We start from the raw sequence: 20538 nt of genomic DNA on the forward strand, positions 1-20538 counted from the left end.
CTGAACAGTGTAAACTGGGATTCATCCGTGAAGAGAACACTTCTCCAACGTGCCAGACGCCATCCAATGTGAGCATTTGCCCACTCAAGTCTGTTACGACGACGAACTAGAGTCAGGTTGAGACCCCGATGAGGACGACGAGCATGCAGATGAGCTTCCCTGAAACGGTTTCTGACAGTTTGTGCAGAAATTCTTTGGTTATGTAAACCGATTGTTTCAGCAGCTGTCTGAGTGGCTGGTCTCAGACCATCTTGGAGGTGAACATGCTGGATGTGGAGGTCCTGGGCTGTTGTGGTTACACGTGGTCTGCGGTTGTGAGGCTGGTTGGATGTACTGCCAAATTCTCTGAAACGCCTTTGGAGACGGCTTATGGTAGAGAAATGAACATTCAATACATGAGCAACAGCTCTGGTTGACATTCCTGCTGTCAGCATGCCAACTGCACACTCCCTCAAATCTTGCCACATCTGTGGCATTGTGCTGTGTGATAGAACTGCACCTTTCAGAGTGGCCTTTTATTGTGGGAATTCTAAGGCACACCTGTGCACTAATCATGGTGTCTAATCAGCATCTTGATATGGCACACCTGTGAGGTGGGATGGATTATCTCAGCAAAGGAGAAGTGCTCACTATCACAGATTTGTGAACAATATTTGAGAGAAATGGTGATATTGTGTATGTGGAAAAAGCTTTAGATCTTTGAGTTAATCTCATAAAAAATTGGAGCAAAAGTGTTGCGTTTATATTTTTGTTGAGTGTATAAAGGTGCCTGAAACGCATTCAGACTCCCTCATGTTTTTCCATATTTTATAGCGTTATAAATAAACTTTAAATGGGCAATTTTTTTCATCAGTCTACACTAAGTAACCTATAATGACAATATGCTATTTTGCAACTTCATTAAAAGTCAAATACTGGAATCTCTCAGGGAATGCAATAAAATGTGTAAATGATGAGAAAGGGGGGAACTGGCTCTCTTTCGTAAGAAATATTTACATATTTTAATTAATATTAACTCTAAGTATGTAATAATCAACTGCAAGTGAAGTTCCTGAAGAATCAGTAACATTTCTACATGTATCAAAACTAAAAGCAGCCTACTCATGAGATGGAAAAATGCCTGCTGTGACTGATTTGTGATTCTGTTTGACATTTTTTAGTTTGTATTTACCAATGTGTTGATAATTGAGTTTTTACCATTTTAGCAGCTGAAGCTAGTTTTATACAGTTAATTAGCTGCTTAAGTTCAAGTCTAATGTGAAAAATGATAATTTTGCATATTGTAAATCCATCCATCCATTCTCTATACACCGCTTTATCCTCACTAGGGTCCCGGGGGGCGCTGGAGCCTATCTCAGCTGACTCGGGCGAAGGCAGGGGACACCCAGGACAGGTCGCCAGTCTGTCGCAGGGCTACATATACAGACAATCACACTCACATTCACACCTACGGACAGTTTAGAATAGCCAATTAACCTCAGCATATTTTTGGACTGTGGGAGGAAGCCCACGCATGTTCAGGGAGATCCCAGGTCCAGGCTGGGACTTGAACCAGAGACCTTCTTGCTGCAAGGCGAAAGTGCTAACCACTACTCCACTGTGCAGCCATATTGTAAAATACTGGAGGTTTATTTCTTTTTTCCTTGAGAAGTTCTTTGAATTAAACTATGTAAGAAAATACCATATCTGCTTTTATTCATATCCGCTTATTACAGATTTTGAATGCTGAAAAGTAAGTCTAAGAGAGCGTTGAACTTATTTTATGTGGGAGCTGCTCTGGATATCAGAATGGTCTTTATTGATTAATGTGAAATTTATATTTTTTCCATATATAAGTTAGACTATGACACTTTGGTGAGCAAAACTCTTCTAATTTCACGAAAAATTAGTTTACAGTGAAATATGCTTAAGAAAAGTGAGAGCATATTACACAGTGTGAACAATAATTCATTTTTTTCACTCTCAAGTCAGTAAGTAAGAACATTTTCCAGTAACTCAACTCAACTGTTACACAGTATTTAACCGTAAAATATAGTGTAGTATTTTAAGACATTTTTCATTTTTCATTTAACCACCTACCGTATCCTTCGGCAGGGGGCGGTAGTGTACCTGAGAGAAGGCTGGTCAGAGCAGTAACCGCCCGAAGAAGAACTCCTTCTATTCCTCCTCCTTCTCTACCAGTGTAGGCAGGTATTTCGGAACGCTGGTGGAGGAACACCGAGACTATATGTTTTTTTTCCACCTCCTTGCTATTAAAAGCCGAGTAAAACAGTGCAGATAACATGTCGTCTTGGGCGAAATCCTCTGGAGGTGGTCGGCGGAACTCAGGCAACCCGAACGGAAGGTAAACGTTCTCGTTCAATGTTCGCATTAGCAGCTAGCATGCTCGGTAGCAGCTGCAGCACTTAACAAAACAATGACTTTTACCAGCCGAGAACGCTCTCCTAACCAGGTAATTTCAATTAACGTGAGGTCTGTTTAATAACTACACATTTCCTGTGTTGTACAGTGCTCAACAACTGCGTTTGTTCCGGAGAACGGCTCCTTACCCCACCAGAGAGGAGAGGGCCGAAGATCTGAAGGGTGCCCTGGACAGGTACCTGCTTCTCTGTCACTTCATTCAGAGCTTCATCACATCTATATGCAGGTTTTGTGTTGTAGTTTAAGCGATTATAATGCAGTCACAGCTGTGCAGCTTTATTGGCAGTTGTCTACTGTGCATCTTCACTCTTAAAGCCTTCATTTCCATTAATATCAATAATCTCAACAGTGAAATAATGGAGCAATGTGCGGGACATGGATAGATTAAGATTACATTCAAATATTTGTACATCGTGCTACAAACTAAGTAGAAAGAAGGATAAAATATTTCAAAATAAATAACGTGGTAGTTACGGACTACCTCATGGAGATCTTAGTCTACTAAATAATAATTGAATTTCACAAAACATTCTAATCAAACAGGTAAGTTGAAATCCCTCTACAAGAAACTAGTGTAGCAATGTTTAATCGATTAGTTGCTAGTGACATAACAATTTTGATAATTGTTTATTTGCTTTGGATAATTATTTAACAAAAGATGAGAAATTTGTCTGGGTCCAGCTTCTTAATTTGAATTATTTCAGGATTTTTTTGACTCTTCTACAACAGTAAATTGAATGTGTTTGGATCGTGAACAAAATAGGATCTTTTCTGACATCATCTAAGGCTTTGGATGACCCCAAATGATATTTTTTCACCATTTTATGACTTCTTATAGACCAAACATGGATAGACAATGAAAATAATAGCTAGATGCAGCTCTACAAGAAATCTAATGTCTTTTTTTGGTTTGTGTAGACCTTTCCATGCTCTGCTTCATATAAAATAAGGTAACATGTCCATTTGGTAGTCCAGTGTTACAGTCACACTCTAGCAACAGAAGTGTTTTTAATCTGATTTAGTTGGTATTTATTTGGATTTGTGCCACAATAACTTGCTGCACTTGCTGTGTTGGATCAAATGACACATTTTTTCTTAATCGTCTGTGCCATACCCATCTGTGTCAGAATTTCATTTTTGAATGTTTAAACCTTGCAGATGATCTGTGATATCTGAAGAAGGCATATAACATCATCAACTATATCAAGTAGCATGACATGGACAACAAAAGCTGTGGAAAAGACTCCTCAAATAGAAATGTAACGCCTACTGCTTTTCTTTCAGTTATGAAGAACTAGAACAAATGCAGAACTACGCTGGGAATGCAAAGTTTGAGGGGCTCAAGAATCAGACAAATGGTGAGACTCTTTCTTCAAGTTGTTAATTAAAACACAACATTTTAATTCTGGCAGATATTCTCCATGTAAAAATGTGTACTTTGTGTTTGAGCCAGTACATCTTGGATCAAATTATACTGCTGATTTTGCATTCACCAAAAATGTGCCATTTTTTACTTAAACATTCTCCTCTTACTTTTATCTTCTACTTATGTCCCCTGTCTCCGTTTACCTCACTTTAATTCTCTTCCAACCGTCCTCAAATCCCCAGCCAAGCCAGAGGGCAACACTCCAGCAGACAGACGTAAAACCCTCTATCAGAAGTTCTACAGACAGGTGCAGGAGGACAGGAAGCCGGCCGACTGCGTTGTGCTTTCTGTCACCAACCAGTGCCTGTGAGTACAAAGATCCAAACCGCAAGCAGTTGAAACACAGTGTAGGAGGCTTTTGCACGCAGGATTTGATAGCTCCTACTTGGCTGTCGATCAGTGAGACAGATTAAAGATGTCATTTAATTTTCTATTTATTGAGAGGGGTCAGCCAAGAACATTTGGCTCTCATTGTCTTTCTGTAGAGGCTTATCTGTTATGACTTCTCCCTGGCTGGTCGTGATCCTCCGGCTTTATTGCGTTTTATGATGGATAGAGCTTTCAAGCCCAGCTAAATGCAAGAGCTTGTTGTTTTTCACGGGGGATATCCAATATGATTTTCTGATCCGAGTCTAGACAAAGCTTAGATAAAATCACCATATTATGAGTTTGTGTTGATAAGGTCTTCTGTGACACAGTGTGGCCATCACTATTGTTATTTGAAGCAATGTGCAGCAATAACAAAGACTTCTATTTTTTTTTTGTTTAAGCTGGCAGTTGTTTTCTCCTCTCTGTTATAATTACAGCCAGAATCAGTGATGAAATCATTCTAGTGAGTCATAAATACCGAATACATTTTTAGAAAATAAGCAATTTTACACCTGCCCCTCATTTTCCTAATGTTCCCATCTTGATGGTTACATATTAAATTCTTTTTATCGCCACCCCATCAGAGACTGCATAGTTAGCACCATTCATTTAACAATGACGCTTTTGGTTTTTACTTACCTTTTCTCCCACGCATCTGTTTCTCTGGAGGCTGCTAGTCCTCTGCTGCATATTCTATCGTTTTACACTGAGAGATTGAGAGTTTCACATATCGTTAGCCTAATAGCATAATTGCATAATTGCCTAAGTCATTTGTTGGCCTTCATGACTTTGCTTTCAACTATGCTATTAAGCTAACGATATGTCAAAATTCTGATTCTTTCTCGGGCCATTGAAAATCAGTTTATTGTACTCTGAAAAATCAGTTGGTTTTGGTCTTTTCATGGGATTTATGCTAAGTATGGAATATTGTTGGTATTTTTTCATGCAGTAGGCTGTAGTACAGAGAACAAGAAACATAAATGTCCTTACAGATTGAACTGTAGTTTGGAATTCTGTGTTTTTTATAGCTATTTTTACCATACCAAACATTCTAAATGCTTGGTTGCCAGCTATGCAAACAGTATATAAATATTTCCGTGCGTTTCTGTAGTAAATAAGTGTAGGTGTTGTGAAAGTAGTGTGCTAATTACATGTAGGAGATGGTTTGTTAGATGCATTGTTGGCTGGTTGTTCCACAGCACTGCGATGAGGAAGTGTACAACGACAAGCTCAGTTTACTTTCTGTGTTGTGCTGAATGATGATGTCTGTGAAATTCTAAGCACTGATAAGCAGATTCCTGTTTTTGTCCACCTGTGAGCTGTTTGTCTGAATCATGAAACTGACCTTCAGTGTTGTTAAAATGAGTCCGAGACAACCTGACGTCTTGCTAAGCCGCTGGAACATAATTTACAGAAGAAGAAATGTGACTGAAACTCCAGATTCATCTTTTCTCCAGTTCGTTTGACATTATTTTTTTTCTACAGCACCAGTTTTCTTTTTAAAAAACTCCCATAAATCTGGCAGTCATGGTCCCTCATAAAGAAACAACAGACTTTACAATCAATAACCAAGGTTGTATTCATTTTTGCACATGGAAAAACATATAATCAAAGCCTCTGTTTTAATGCAGTTTAACAGTAAAATCTGTCTCCTCACACCTCTCTTCCAAAGAATTCATGTTCTTGAATTCTTCTCTACATGACATTAAATCACACTTCTTTTCACACATTTAAGCAGTCTGGCCAGACATTCTCTTTAATCTAACTTTCTTTCATATGTTTACAAAACCGCTGTTGTTACATAGCGGTGACATGCTACACACAAGAAGCAAATTAATTGTTTTGTTAGAAATAAAAGTCTTTATTGTACTGTATGAAGTAGAACACACCCTACACAATACAACATAAAATCTTTCATGCACAATGTACTTGTACACTCATGGCAACAAATGTGGCTGCTTTATGTGATAGTTACAACATCAAGGTCACCAGCAGACTGAGTTGGAAGCCGTAATGGTATTGACACTGCAGTGCTGCTGGTTCTATTAGTGTGCTGCAGTAGAATGCTGGTTGTCTGCAGACCGAAAAAGGGAACTCATTTTGCATTTTATTCAAAGCCCGTTTGCCATTAGTGAACAGCTAATAGTCAAGAGTTATGCGCATTTATCTTTTTCCGAGCACAATTCAACAAACACAAGCTACTGCAATCAATCAAAGCTTATGACCGAAAAGTTCCAAATAGGGTTCTTCTCTTAATGTAACACATGTAAAACATAATTAAACTGAAGCGTGTCAGCAAAGTTTTGTGTTGCAGTGCACTGGTCTGGATTTTGACACCATAATTTTCAGTTTTACTGCAAAGGTACATCAGTTTCAAATGTCGTTTATCAGTCTGCTTGATTACCAATAATCTGTATTGGTATTAGAGCTGGGCGATACATCGAATTAATTCGATTAATTCACCTTTTTAAAACCTGATGATTTGAAAATTTGCCAAATCGTAAAATCGAGGCAAGCTTAAATATATAACAATACAGATTCTTCTTCTGCCTTTCACGACTTGTGCACTGGCGTTTGCTTCCACCTCTCATCTCCTTCCGCCAAAACACTCACACCCCCGTCATGGCGGACAGAACAGCAGACGAAGAGTTGGTCGCGAGAAAAGGGCCTCATGTTACATCGATTATATGGAAGTGCTTCAGCTTTGACAAAACTGACACTGAGCAAACTACAGTCATGTGCAAGGTTTGCAAAAGTACCGTAAAAACGAAGAGTAGCAGCGCAACTAACCTCTTTCAGCACCTCCAGCAGAGGCATCCTGAAGAATGGGAAAAGTGCTCGCAGCTCCGGGAGTGCGGCATGGCTAGCACTAGCCATAGCAAACAGGCTGCAAAGAAACAACAAAAATCGATTAAAATCGTAGTCGTCCAAGATGACTAAAAAAAAAATCGAGATTTTATTTTTTGGCCATATCGCCCAGCCCTAATTGGTATCAACCCTGAAAACACAAAGTTCGAGCCCTCGTTGAAGTTCTTCACATGAATTCAGACCAATTCACTCAAGGCCTCCACAGGAGTGAGCTGCTCCTTTTTTACCTGAAGCATTCCCTAAACACACACTGCAACATTAAACACATCCACAGTAGATCCAAAAACCTGTTAGTTCCACCGAAAACTTCAGAAAAAGATGACACATTGTTTTTGTTGGTAAAGCACATTTCAAATCAGAAATAACCCTCTGCTCCCCTCAGAGATGGAGCTCAGGCTTTCTCTGTCTGCCAGTTGAGTCACTTAGCATAGAAATGTCAAGTTAACAAAGTGTTTCTCTTCCTCTCAAAGGGATTACCCCAAATCGCTAAGCCAGTGCTTGCAGGAGCGCGGCCTGTCAGTGGAAATGCTCTACCTTCAAGTGGAATCGGGCCTGACCCGGGCCCTGCAGGATGTCCGAGCAGATGGCTCCCCGTTATGTATTCTGGTGGAGCAGACAAACGTAGCTCTGTCCTCCTGCACTGTTATCATATTCTCAGAATCCCTCAAAAGTAAGTCCGTAACCCTCGTGGTTCCTTCAAACTTACCCAGAGCACCTCAGTTACATCCCTCTGTCCCTTTTCTAGGCTCAGCTCAACTGGTTCATGCCGTTTTTGTAGATTATACAGCTCCTTAGAGCATACAAGAAATGCTCACATTGAAACACGAAAGTCATATAAAGCTACAAACTCTCCACTCAACTGTTGAGGCAAAAACATGCACATTAAATGACTTCAAAAATCACCCCTAGTCCATCAAATGTACACAATTTTAATTCAGTACAGGGTGGGGAAGCAAAAATGTCCTATTGACAAATTTGAATGCCCTGCCCAAACGGTGAGGGTAATCAAAACAATAATTCAAATCAAAGTTCCTTACCTTTAACCAATCTTTTTAGTATTTGTCAGACCTTGGTGCAGTGTGAAGTGAGCAAGTAACAAGCAAAACGCAATAGGGTTTGTGATCTCCTGGATGCCCAAATCCCTCAGAAGGACATTGCCAAGAATGTTGGCATCAGTGAGAGGACCATTCGCCGCATCCAGCATGCCAGACAATCCAGTTTGGGCACCAAGAGATCTCCAGATGGTCCTGGGAGTCTTGGGCTCAGATGGCAATAAGATGCCCCCCTACTTCTTCAAGCCAGATCAGAAAATTGGGCCTGATGTGTACTACAAAGTTCTGAGGTACACCGCTTTGCCCTGGCTGAAGACCACCTACCCTGACAACAACTATGTGTGGCAGCAAGATGGGGCTCCTCCTCACACATCAATCAAGGTTCAAAAGTTCTGTGAGTAGAATATGGTGAACTTCTGGCCCAAAGGCATTTGGCCCCTGAGCGCCCCTGATCTAAACCCCCTGGATTTTTTCTGATGGGGCGCCATTGAGTTGAGTGCCACCCCACACTAATGCCACCCCTCATGCCAATATGGATTTACTTAAGGCTGCATTCTCCAGGGAATGAGAGGCCTACCCCAAGGAGGATATCAGGAGGGCCTGTGCCTCTTTCAGAGGCTGCATCGAGGCCTTCATCATGGCTGATGAAGGACATATTGAATAAACGTGTTCTGAAAGCTTTAAATTTGTGTTCTTCAAGAAATCAGTTCAAAATTCCAAAGAATAAAAAAGTTATACCCTTTTATAGTTGTTTTTACCTGACAGGACATTTTTGCTTCCCCACCCTGTGCATTCATTATTAGCAGTCTCTTGGTGAACTATCAATCGGCAACCACTTCTATACACTTTGCTCAACACTACATAATATTACATTCTTATTAAACTAAACAAAGTTCAGGAAAAGCAAAGAAAAACTATGAATTACCACAACTTGAGTTTCATTTTTGGGTCATCGGTTCTATAGCAAACTACAAAGTTAACCAAAAGTAACTTCTGGTATTGTAAAATGTTGGCATTATGACCTTCATTTGTAGTGCTTTCCTGCATTTTTTTGTGCTAATCTGCAAAGAACAATGATCTGTATAATCATTGACAGATCATGGTTTATTCCTGTTTTCAAATGGTCTGATCATAGGGGCTCTGTTCTGTTTGAATATCTGCGGCAAGCAACATTAAAAGCTTCTGCAGAAGAAGCAGGAAAAGCCAAATTCAATAGTTTTTTTTTGTGTGTGTGTGTGCGTTTCCGCAGACCAGCAGGTTAATCATTGGCAGGGAACCCTGCATGGTTGCAGACCTTAGTGTGTCACATTTCATGAGGCGTGCTGGTTCTGCATGCCACTGCAGTTGCATAACTGGAGGTTTGTAGGACCCTGAAGCTAGAAGCATGCAGCTGATTGAACAAACAGAACCGATGGCCCAAGATACTAAAATCCAACTCAAGTTGGAATAAAGCTTAATTTTCTCTAAGTTAATCTGACAAATTAGGACATTTTATGCAATTCACATTGTACATTTTATTTATTGCACAACAAAACTGCATCAAAGTACGAATATGAATGATATAAAACAGGAACATCAAAACTGTGCAAATTGATGTAGTTGCTCCAGGATGATGCAACTATGTAGCTCACAACAACAACAAAGAACAACAAAATCATGTCTCAGATACATTTAAACAAAACCAATTAATGTATGTCCATAAAAACAGATATAATAACGAAGTTATTGCACAAGGACATTTAAATGCACAAATCATTTAAAGTTTTATTCATTATACATACTAATGCAATTTTTATAGATTTTTTTTATTTTTATAAATTAAGCCCTTATTGATGATTTAATCTAGCAACATTCGTGATGCAATGCAAAGAAACCCCAAGTTACTGATGAATGCACATCATTACACAAATGGCATCTCTCTCATCAGCACTATTCCAACAAACTAAAACTCACATTCAAAAGCATCACCTGCCAAAGCTCTAAATAATCAGCAGAGTTTGCTGATCCCAACATCAAATAAAAACAAAATCCATCTTGAAATGAACTGAAAGAACTGTAAGCTCCCCACAGATTTCACTGTTGTTTCTATGGATTTTTAGCCAGCCTTTTTTCACCTCTGTCTCCCACTTCCTGACACTTTATCGCTAACATTCCCGTTCCCTCCTCAGTCCATCGCAACATGCCCAAAGACCAGGCCATGGACTTTGTTCATGCCGAATACAAGCGCGGACTCACCAAAGAGCGTCCGACAAGGGACCCTGCAGATGCGGCAGCGCAGGCGTCGCAGCTGCTGGATGACTTTCTGGATCGGGAGAAGATTGCGCGCCACACCGTTCCCTCAGAGACACGCCACCTGCTCTTGCTGTTAGCCGACGGGGTGCATATGTACCCCGAGGAGCTGCAGACCATCGCCGAGTACGTTCACGGCCGACAGGACCACATACGAGGTGAAACGCCGATTTCACAGCAGCACCTGCAGGAGCTTCATCCAGCGCTGCGTCTGCATTACTGATCGCTGCTTAACTTCTGTCTTTGCCTGTCTGCTCTGCTTCATTTTTCTCTTTCCTGTCATCAGCCTCCAACACTGAGGGTGAGAGGGGAAACATGTTACCTCCAGGACTGGGGAAACCTCCTCCTCTGCTCCCTACCCCACCGGGACCTCCACCGCCTCAGCCTGGAACTGGGGGGCCCATGATGGACCTCCCCCCACCTCCACCTGCACCCCTCTTACCTACACCTGGTTAGGACCATTTACTTCACTTTTTATTTATATTTCTGGAAGCTTAAAGGATGTAGGAGTCAAGTGCCTGAAACAAAAAAAAAAAAGCATTTTCCTGTAAAGGAGCCACATTAATTTTGCTTATATTATCTAAGACGAAAGAATTGTTTGTACATCTCAAATGTATGGTTGGAAAACACACAAAAAAATCAACTGATTTAGATAAACTGTTTAATATTTGAACATTATTCTGATTAATTAGGTTGATATGATGATGTTAGTAATACATCAACTTCATTTTGTATGTAATTTCAAGTTAATTTTCTGCATTAGCTGATTAAAAACTAATTTCAAATTGAGGTAACTTAATTTACTTGGTCTGATAACTTCATTTTTCTTACATTTTTCTTCTTACAGGTAATTTAAAATTATTTTAATTGCAGAGAAAAAGCAAATTTTGTGAAATTAACATAGTCTGTTGGTTGAACATGATTTCTTTTTTTTTTTTTGTGACATTTCAGTGCCAGACGTCAAGATGAATGCTAATATACACAGTGCCTTGTGAAAGTATTCGGCCCCCTTGAACTTTTCAACCTTTCGCCACATTTCAGGCTTCAAACATAAAGATATAAAATTTGAATTTTTTGTCAAGAATCAACAAGTGGGACACAATCGTGAAGTGGAACGAAATTTATTGGATATTTTAAACTTTTTTTTATTATTCGGCCCATTTCCTTTAATACTTTGTAGCGCCACCTTTTGCTGCAATTACAGCTGCAAGTCGCTTGGGGTATGTCTCTATCAGTTTTGCACATCGAGAGACTGAAATTCTTGACCATTCTTCCTTGCAAAACAGCTCGAGCTCAGTGAGGTTGGATGGAGAGCGTTTGTGAACAGCAGTTTTCAGCTCTGCCCACAGATTCTCCATTGGATTCAGGTCTGGACTTTGACTTGGCCATTCTAACACCTGGATACGTTTACCGTATTTTCACGACCAAAAGGCGCACTGTACCAAAAGGCGCAGTCTCAGTTATGTGTGCCATTACTGTATTTAACACACACATAAGGCGCACCTGATTATATGGCGAGGGTTTTATATACAATCCACGCCCACACTTCCCCCTTTAACATTCTCATGGTGTCCTCTACTACGTCGGCCTTACAACAACAACACACACACACACACAAGCATACAAGTGTGCGTATTTAAAAATAGAGCGGGAGCAAAACTGAGTTTGGTTGTGCTTTATTTAAGTATTGATTACAAAGTACAAACATTTTTTTAATCATCAATAGGCGCGGGCATGGTAAAACACAGATAAAACAAGCACACAAGTGTGCGTATTTAAAAATAGAGCGGGAGCAAAACTGAGTTTGGTATTCACATGTTTTTTTTACCCGTAATCGTCGTCAATCAAACCCATGGAAGTCCTCATCCTCTGTTTCTGAATTGAACAGCTGCGCTAAATCTCCATCAAACATGCCAGGTTCACTTTCTTCACTGTCAGAGTCACTTTCCGTGCCGTGCGGCTCCTCGGAAATGATGCCTGCTTTTGCGAAAGCTCGAACAACAGTGCCAGCAGACATGTTAGCCCAAGCATCTACAATCCATTGGCAAATTGTGGCGTAACTCGCCCGGCGCTGCCTTCCACTCTTAGTGAAACTGTGGTCTCCATCGGTCATCCATCGCTCCCACGCCGCTCGCAGCCTTACTTTGAACGGCCGGTTCACACCGATGTCCAGCAGTTGGAGTTCCTTTGTCAGGCCTCCCGGAATGACAGCAAGCTCAGAGTTCATTTGCTTCACTTGTTTTTTCACATCGGCTGTGAGATGGCCACGCATAGAGTCACAGATCAACAGCGATGGTGATGCGTGGAAAAAAACACCTGGTCTACGTCCGCCTTACAACAACACACACAGGACGCACTGCACCATAGGGCGCGCCGCACAATTTGAAGAAAATCTAAGACTTTTATGTGCGCCTTATAGTCGTGAAAATACGGTATTTGTGAACCGTTCCATTGTAGATTTGGCTTTATGTTTTGGATCATTGTCCTGTTGGAAGATAAATCTCCGTCCCAGTCTCAGGTCTTTTGCAGACTCCAACAGGTTTTCTTCCAGAATGCTCCTGTATTTGGCTCCATTCATCTTCCCATCAATTTTAACCATCTTCCCTGTCCCTGCTGAAGAAAAGCAGGCCCAAACCATGAGGCTGCCACCACCATGTTTGACAGTGGGGATGGTGTGTTCAGGGTGATGAGCTGTGTTGCTTTTACGCCAAACATATCGTTTTGCATTGTGGTTTCATCTGACCAGAGCACCTTCTTCCACATGTTTGGTGTGTCTCCCAGGTGGCTTGTGGCAAACTTCAAACGAGACTTTTTATGGATATCTTTGAGAAATGGCTTTCTTCTTGCCACTCTTCCATAAAGGCCAGATTTGTGCAGTGTACGACTGATTGTTGTCCTATGGACAGACTCTCCCACCTCAGCTGTAGATCTCTGCAGTTCATCCAGAGTGATCATGGGCCTCTTGGCTGCATCTCTGATCAGTCTTCTCCTTGTTCGAGGTGAAAGTTTAGAGGGACGGCTGGGTCTTGGTAGATTTGCAGTGGTCTGATACTCCTTCCATTTCAATATGATTGCTTGCACAGTGCTCCTTGAGATGTTTAAAGCTTGGGAAATCTTTTTGTATCCAAATCCGGCTTTAAACTTCTCCACAACAGTATCTGGGACCTGCCTGGTGTGTTCCTTGGTCTTCATGATGCTCTGTGCACTTTAAACAGAACCCTGAGACTATCACAGAGCAGGTGCATTTATACGGAGACTTGATTACACACAGGTGGATTCTATTTCTCATCATCAGTCATTTAGGACAACATTGGATCATTCAGAGATCCTCACTGAACTTCTGGAGTGAGTTTGCTGCACTGAAAGTAAAGGGGCCGAATAATATTGCACGCCCCACTTTTCAGTTTTTTATTTGTTAAAAAAGTATAAAATATCCAATAAATTTCATTCCACTTCACGATTGTGTCCCAATTGTTGTTGATTCTTGACAAAAAATTAAAATTTTATATCTTTATGTTTGAAGCCTGAAATGTGGCGAAAAGTTCAAGGGGACCGAATACTTTCACAAGGCACTGTATACGGTGCCATGCAAAAGTATTTGCCCCCTACAGAAATCCTATACTTTTTGCGTATTTCTCATTCACACTTAAATGTTCCAGATCATCCAACTAATATTTTTATTAATCCGATATCATACAGAGATAGCCCACAAAATGCTGTTTTTAAACTACGCTTTATTGAAAATCTACATCACCCCTGTTAATACGTAATTGCCCCCTGAACCTAATAACTAGTTGGGTCACCTGAATAAAAAAAAAAGATTTCCACAGGGGGGAAATGCTTTTGCATGGCACTGTGTATTCTCATTGGTTAGAACTTGTGCTCTACTCTGTTCTAAACTGTTGGATATGCCTATGCTACCTGTAAGAGATCTACTTTGCTCTGCTGTTCAGATATTCTGTCACTCATTTGCATGTTGTTTTTAACATTAGAGCTAGCTACTTTTAGGCTATTGAGCAATCTTTGGCTTTGAGGTGTAGCTTTTAGAAAGCAAGTGAATGGTCTGCAGTTTTGAATGCTCCAAATGTATTTTTTATTATTTTTTTTAAATATTTTTTTTTACATATAAATGTTCCCCATTTTCAGATTTCTCAGAGGCATTTCTCAAGCATTTACTTGACCACTTTAAGAAAGGTCTGTCACTACTGTAAATACAAAAACCTTGCATGCATACAAACACATCCTTTTACCTGCAGTATGTACAGCTAGATGCTTTTCTTCTCATTTAGTCCTCGTGATGTTCTGTGATTCTGCTTTTCCTTTAGGTTCTAACCCTAAAACCAAACCTCCACCACTGCTGTCCTTACATGGGCTTCCTGGTCCGTCATTAGGGTCCCCACTTCTTCGAGGCCCCCTGTCTTCACACATGCCGTTCGGTGGGCCCGGTGTTTCTCGCGGACCTCTGCTCCACCACCCTCCTCCTGCTCCATTCCACCCAGGACCAAGCAGAGGTCCTCACGGGTCCAGAGGAGCTCCTCCATCTCTAAAGAGCTCTCGCCCTCCACTTCTGTCCTCCCCAGGTAGATCATGTGTGTTTTTCTATTTCAAAATAGAGTTTTGTAGGTTCCAGTGTTATTAATCAGTTTCTGTAATCTATTTGTGTGTCATCTATTTTCTCTCCTCTTCCTCTTCTCTCAGGTTGCCTCCTTCCACGACCGCTCGGCCCCCATCATTAAGAAATCCCAGAAACTCACACACACACACACACACACACACACACACACACACACACACACACACACACACACACACACACACACACACACACACACACACACACACACACACACACACACACTCACACACTGTAAAAACTCGCAGGCTCCAAGCTGCATTTTGAACATTTCAGCTCATTTCAGCTGAAGATCCCTGACCTTTTGCGTAGGATTCCTCTGCCGACCTTTTTTTAAACGAAAGTAGTGAACCACATTTAGCTAGGAGATAAATAATGATAGTTGATGTTCTATATTATTGTGGATGGACCCATGGAAAGTGTTACGTGATAATCAGATTGACAATTTTAAGTATGTTTTTCAAGATCCCTTCATTTTTTTTTTATTTGTAGTGTTCTTTGCATCCAGTTTGCCTCTTTAAACTGTAATGTTGGTGTTGGTTGCAGTGATGAGCTGCACAGGGTCAGCCCTCATCAGGAAGCTTGTTTCGCTGAGGGCACAGAAACACCAAATATGACAGTTGGCTGCTAATCCATAGTTAGAGCAGCAAGAAGGCAAGAGGTATTGGGCTAAAGTCTAAAAGAAAAAAAAACTGTGTTTGTGCTCAATGTATTCCAGTAACTTTCCAAAGGATTTGTCTTCAACAGAGTTGAATGGAAGTGTGTCTTGCACAATCATAGACCGTTATCTTGTCAGACTGAGCAGATTACAGTGTCTGCAGGTAAGCCGTTGCCAAGAGTGGTTAACATTAGCAGTGCAAACAGCAGCAGAGTTTTCCCCTTGCAGGATAATGTGCATATGCTTGTGCTGAATGTGGATTCTCTTCACTACAGTCGAGCTCTTATACACCAGTTTTTTCCTGACAAAGTACTGCCAGATTGCGCTGATCTTACAAGATATCATTTGTCCCACTTTCCACCTCGTCGACTGACATCTGCATCGTGAAGAAGGGCAGCTGTCTGCCACATCCAAGAAGCACCAGTTCATCGGCATTCTGTAACAATGAGGTTGCTAGTGAAGGTAGCATCTTTTAACTGTTTAGTAAACGCTCATCCCTAAATCGGATTTCTGTTCTCCCGTACGTCATCACAGGCAGTCTTCCTGCTGTGTTTTTCAAGATGGTGCTTCTGATTTTACAAGATTCTCTGCCGAGGAGAATTTGAACAACCAGCTAATAGCTTGTTTTTCCAAGCTGCATTCTCAAATGTAACGTTTTTCATGTCACTTTTTTTTTATTTTTGCCATAAATCATCAGTCTGAAGAACTTTGTGTGACAGCTCTCGTTCTACAGTTGCATGCACGACCTTTTCATCTTTTACAACAAATCAGAAAATCCACTGCATTTTTTTTTACATTGACATATTTTTACAGATATTTCTTTATATTGCTTTGTGTTCAAATGACAATTGCCATAAAGATGTGATGTTTTCATCAAAAAGTAACTCCCCTCTCAGTATCTTGACTTACTGTAAGCTGTGTTGTTACTTGGATTTTTTTCAAAGAATGACTCTTCATAAAAGCACAAGCTTTTACATACGTCCAAGAGGAACCCCAAATCAAGTGAACACGTTAGATTGTCTTATCAGCAGGATGTCTTTATACAGAATATAAGCCACCTCTGCTGCAGAATCTCTGGCTGAGCATGCTGTGTTGTCGTTACACTTGCTGTTCAAATTGAATTTTCACTTTTAAACATGTTGTCTGCAGTCAGCATGAAAACCTTAAACGTTTGACATGTTATAGAGCAGTTGCATTCACTTGCTTGTTGTAATTCAGGGAAAATGTCTAGGTTTACTCCAGAACAAGCAGTTTTGTACTCTAATTAATGCAGCTTTTGTTTTTTCTAGAAATGATTTTTGTCTCGTGAAAAAAATTCGTACATTTTCCTGTTTGGTTGTTAATATTCTTATGCAGTATTCTGTTTTCGTGGTTCGGATGAATCCAGTTGTGAGGACACATCACTTCACAGCTTGTTCTGGTTGTTAAAAGGAGTTTTAAGATGTTTCCTGCAGCACTCGTCAGACGGTTTAAGTTGACATCTGCTTGTGACAATTTGAACTGCACACCAGAAAGCGGTAAATTTGTATAAAAGAGGTCATTCTTTCAAACTGCCCATTGTATTTTTTATTTAGTTTCTTTTGTAGATAGTCTTTGAATCATTAAGTCTTTATTGTATTTTTTTCGTTGTTGTTGAATATACTGTAAATATTCAACCACTTGTTGCTTTGATTTTTCTTTGACGTGCAGCAGTGTTGATGTTCAACAGGTATGACGGGGGATTTGCGACTATATTTTCAAAGAAAACATCTATAAATGTTTTAATATTTTGATGGTTTTCATGAGCCTTTTTGATGATTTTTCTTTTGTTCAAAAGAGAATTAAACATTAAGTATTAATAGAGGTGCATTGGTGTAAGTAAATGCTTCCTTTATCAGTACTAACTGATGTACTATAGCACCAAATCATAGTGGGTTTTAGGATTACTGGTACTTCAGTGTCAAAGTGGAAATCTGTACAAGATGATCTACTTTGGGCAGGAACACAGAACCAAACACATATTCTACTTTTGAGTCCATAGATTGTACAATAAAGCACCCCTAGCAGCAGAAACATAATAGAGTAAGGAGGTTTGCATCAGGTGCAGTTTTGTTTTTTCGTGACTTATTTGACATTTGGGTTTCTTTTGGTTAGAAATGACAGGAAAAAATGACAAAAGATTTGAAAGAAATTGTGTTAGAGATTTGTGACTCCTTTCTAAAATATTTTTACATGCTTTAAGAGATATGGAACTATACATACCCCTTGAAATAGTTGCTAATGTTTGAGAAAATGCTCATTTCTGTATTATTCTGAATGTTCCTGGTAATTTCTACCAGGCTCTAGAGCAGGGGTGTCAAGATCCGTTCCTGGAGGGCCACTATCCTGCATGTTTTAGATGCTTCCCTGCTCCAACACACCTGATTCAAATGATCAGGCTCGTTATCAGGCTTCTGCTGAGCTTGATGATAAGCTGATCATTTGAATCAGGTGTGTTGGAAGAGGGAAACATCTAGAACATGCAGGATAGTGGCCCTCCAGGAACTGAGTTTGACACAGGGGTGTGAAACTCATTCTCGTTCAGCTCTAGTTAACCACAACTCCAAATGTTTCCTTTGTGTAAAAAAAAAAAAAAAGTGCAGTCTGAAAATGTCCTCATTTAAGAAATTATCTTTTATAAAATATTATGAGCGACCTGATATTTGTTAAGAAAAAAAACTGAATTTCAGCAACATTAAGCCTCAGCTCATTATTTCCATATTTCAGCTTCCAGAGTGTCTACAAAGGAGCAAAGCATTTAGTCACAGGTATCTGGAACTGAATGATACAGTATTTTACTTTATAATCAAAAGACAAAAAAAACAAGACAAACTATTACAAAAATGAGACACACAATTATAAAAATGAAACAACATGAAACAAAAGAAAAAAAATGCCTAAAGGTTTCAAAGCAACAAAAAATGGACAATACAAGTGAGAAAAAAAACACAAAACAAGAACGACAGGAAAACAGCAAAACACAAAATGACAAAAATAAGACAAAACAAGAAACAAAATGACAAAAACATGAGACAACAAATGTCAGACAAAAATAGCAATCTAGTATTTTACTTTATAATCAAAACAACTTGTCATAGTCTAGAAATGAGTAAATTTATAGTTTTACATATTTACAATCTGCAAATGATGTCTTCTCTGTAATTTTTACGCTCTACAAAGTCGTCTGGTGGGCCAGATTGGACCCTCAGGCTGGCTGGTTTTGGCCTACGGGCTGCATGTTTGACACCCCTGTTCTGGAGCATTTTTACCATCTGTATACTGAGAAGAGCTGTTGCAGTCGTTTTATGGTGAGTACATTTCAACAAGTCATGACTAAAACCAAAGTCTTTAGTGAGCCTGATATCTGAGCCTTTTATTGGGAGTCAGTTGCTCCTCACAACATTGAAAAAAGCTGCAAAGTCATATCCAGGGTTTTCAAGCGCCAGTAATCACATTGCAAAGTGTAATCAAAAAGTGTGAGGACTTCCAATCTGTGAAAAATCTCCTGGGGTGTGGTAGGAATCCAAAAGTGACTCCTGTACTGGCAAGACTGGAAGTGCAAGAGGCCAAGAAGAATCCAAGACTCACCACCAAGACCGTCCTGATTTCCAATTCTGGTACCAACATCTCAGAGCAGACACTGAACAAGGCTGGTCTCCGTGGACGCCAAGCAAAGAGGAGTCCACGTTTACAAGACTAGTTTTTGCAAAAGCTCACCTTGACAACAACCAAAAAGAAACCAAAATCACCAACCTCATGGTCCAACGTGGTTCTGTTAATGTGATGCTCTGAAGCTGTTGTTCAACCAAGGGGCCAGAAAACCCCGTCAAAATAAACAGCATCATGAGAAAAGAGAACATTAAGATTCTGGAGCCTCCAGGAAGAACTCAATCCTGTGCAGCATTGGATCTTCCAACAGGACGGAGATATGAAACCGTCAGAGTTTGGGTTCTGAACCAGAGTCCAGTGGAAAATATGCAGACGAAACCGAAGGCTGTTAAGGAAATCTTCAAACTCCTCCATCACAAAAGAGCAGTGATTCTAAGTCACAGTATAGACTTGCAAAAAGCTTGTTAGCAGTTACACAAACTTTTTGATTTCTGTGGTGGCCAGTGAAGGTTTTGCCATCAGTTACTGAGAAAGAATCAAAATAATCTTGGACACATAAGGGAATAGCAAAAAATAAATAAATACAAATCACCGACAGCACCCCTAACACAGTGTTTCACCATCAAATATCACTGGTTTATGTACAACCAGTACAAACTTATTGGTCAAATAAAGCTTCACTTTAAATACTAACATGGGTTTGAGTCATTTTGGACTTAACTGTATGTCTCGGCTGCCACCAGGCCTCATCGTGGTTGCAGTACTCTATTATTTCTATTCTTTTTGTATGTATGCTGTGACGACTACACTAAATATGGCATTTGCAATCACAAGGAAAAAGCTCAACTGCATTATGTTGGACCTCAGCTGTGCACTATACGATAGTTATAAAGGAAACAAAAACGTGGAAGTCTGCTTTTTATTGCAGCAGCTTGAGGGGGGAAGTGTGGAGCAGCAGCTGGCAGGTGTTATCCAATTCGATTAGCTGTTAACTGTTTCAGTTTCAAGATGAGTGGATCGTTGTGGAAAACGACATAAATCATTTAAAGTATGGCAAGCATGACAACAGTGTATTCTGTCCTACATTCTCAGTTTCATCAAACCAAACAGAAAATCCTCCTGAGTCCTAAGAAGAGGCAAAATGCTGGATAATTCAGAGGGTTTTGTAGATATTGTTCCAGATGTTTACCTAGTT

The 20538-nt window shown here is 40.1% G+C and overlaps 1 protein-coding gene across 2 annotated transcripts; it reads left to right on the forward strand.

The window, feature by feature from the left end:
* Nucleotides 1-2134: 2134 nt before the first annotated feature.
* si:ch211-216l23.2 (uncharacterized protein LOC565061 homolog) lies at nucleotides 2135-17562 on the forward strand. Of its 2 annotated transcripts, XM_022206155.2 has the most exons (10): nucleotides 2135-2344; nucleotides 2510-2596; nucleotides 3706-3779; nucleotides 4030-4153; nucleotides 7555-7754; nucleotides 10305-10583; nucleotides 10712-10876; nucleotides 14572-14619; nucleotides 14751-15005; nucleotides 15124-17562. In XM_022206155.2, exons 1-10 carry the CDS (start codon nucleotides 2283-2285, stop codon nucleotides 15159-15161), a joined length of 1332 nt encoding a protein of 443 aa, XP_022061847.1. In that variant the 5' UTR covers nucleotides 2135-2282; the 3' UTR covers nucleotides 15162-17562. The 2 variants fall into 2 exon arrangements, with proteins under 2 accessions (XP_022061847.1, XP_022061848.1); XM_022206156.2 differs by lacking the exon at nucleotides 14572-14619 and having other exon boundaries at nucleotides 2138-2344.
* The last annotated feature ends 2976 nt before the right edge of the window (nucleotides 17563-20538 follow it).

The sequence above is a fragment of the Acanthochromis polyacanthus genome, chromosome 8, assembly GCF_021347895.1.
Source record: "Acanthochromis polyacanthus isolate Apoly-LR-REF ecotype Palm Island chromosome 8, KAUST_Apoly_ChrSc, whole genome shotgun sequence".
NCBI lineage: Eukaryota > Metazoa > Chordata > Actinopteri > Pomacentridae > Acanthochromis > Acanthochromis polyacanthus.

Excerpts from the sequence above, each read along its gene's own strand:
- si:ch211-216l23.2 (XM_022206155.2), top strand. The coding sequence starts at position 2,283 with ATGTCGTCTTGGGCGAAATCCTCTGGAGGTGGTCGGCGGAACTCAGGC. Across the intron at positions 2,597-3,705 it reads CTGAAGGGTGCCCTGGACAG|TTATGAAGAACTAGAACAAA; the intron begins GTACCTGCTTCT and ends CTTTTCTTTCAG. Across the intron at positions 3,780-4,029 it reads GCTCAAGAATCAGACAAATG|CCAAGCCAGAGGGCAACACT; the intron begins GTGAGACTCTTT and ends TCAAATCCCCAG.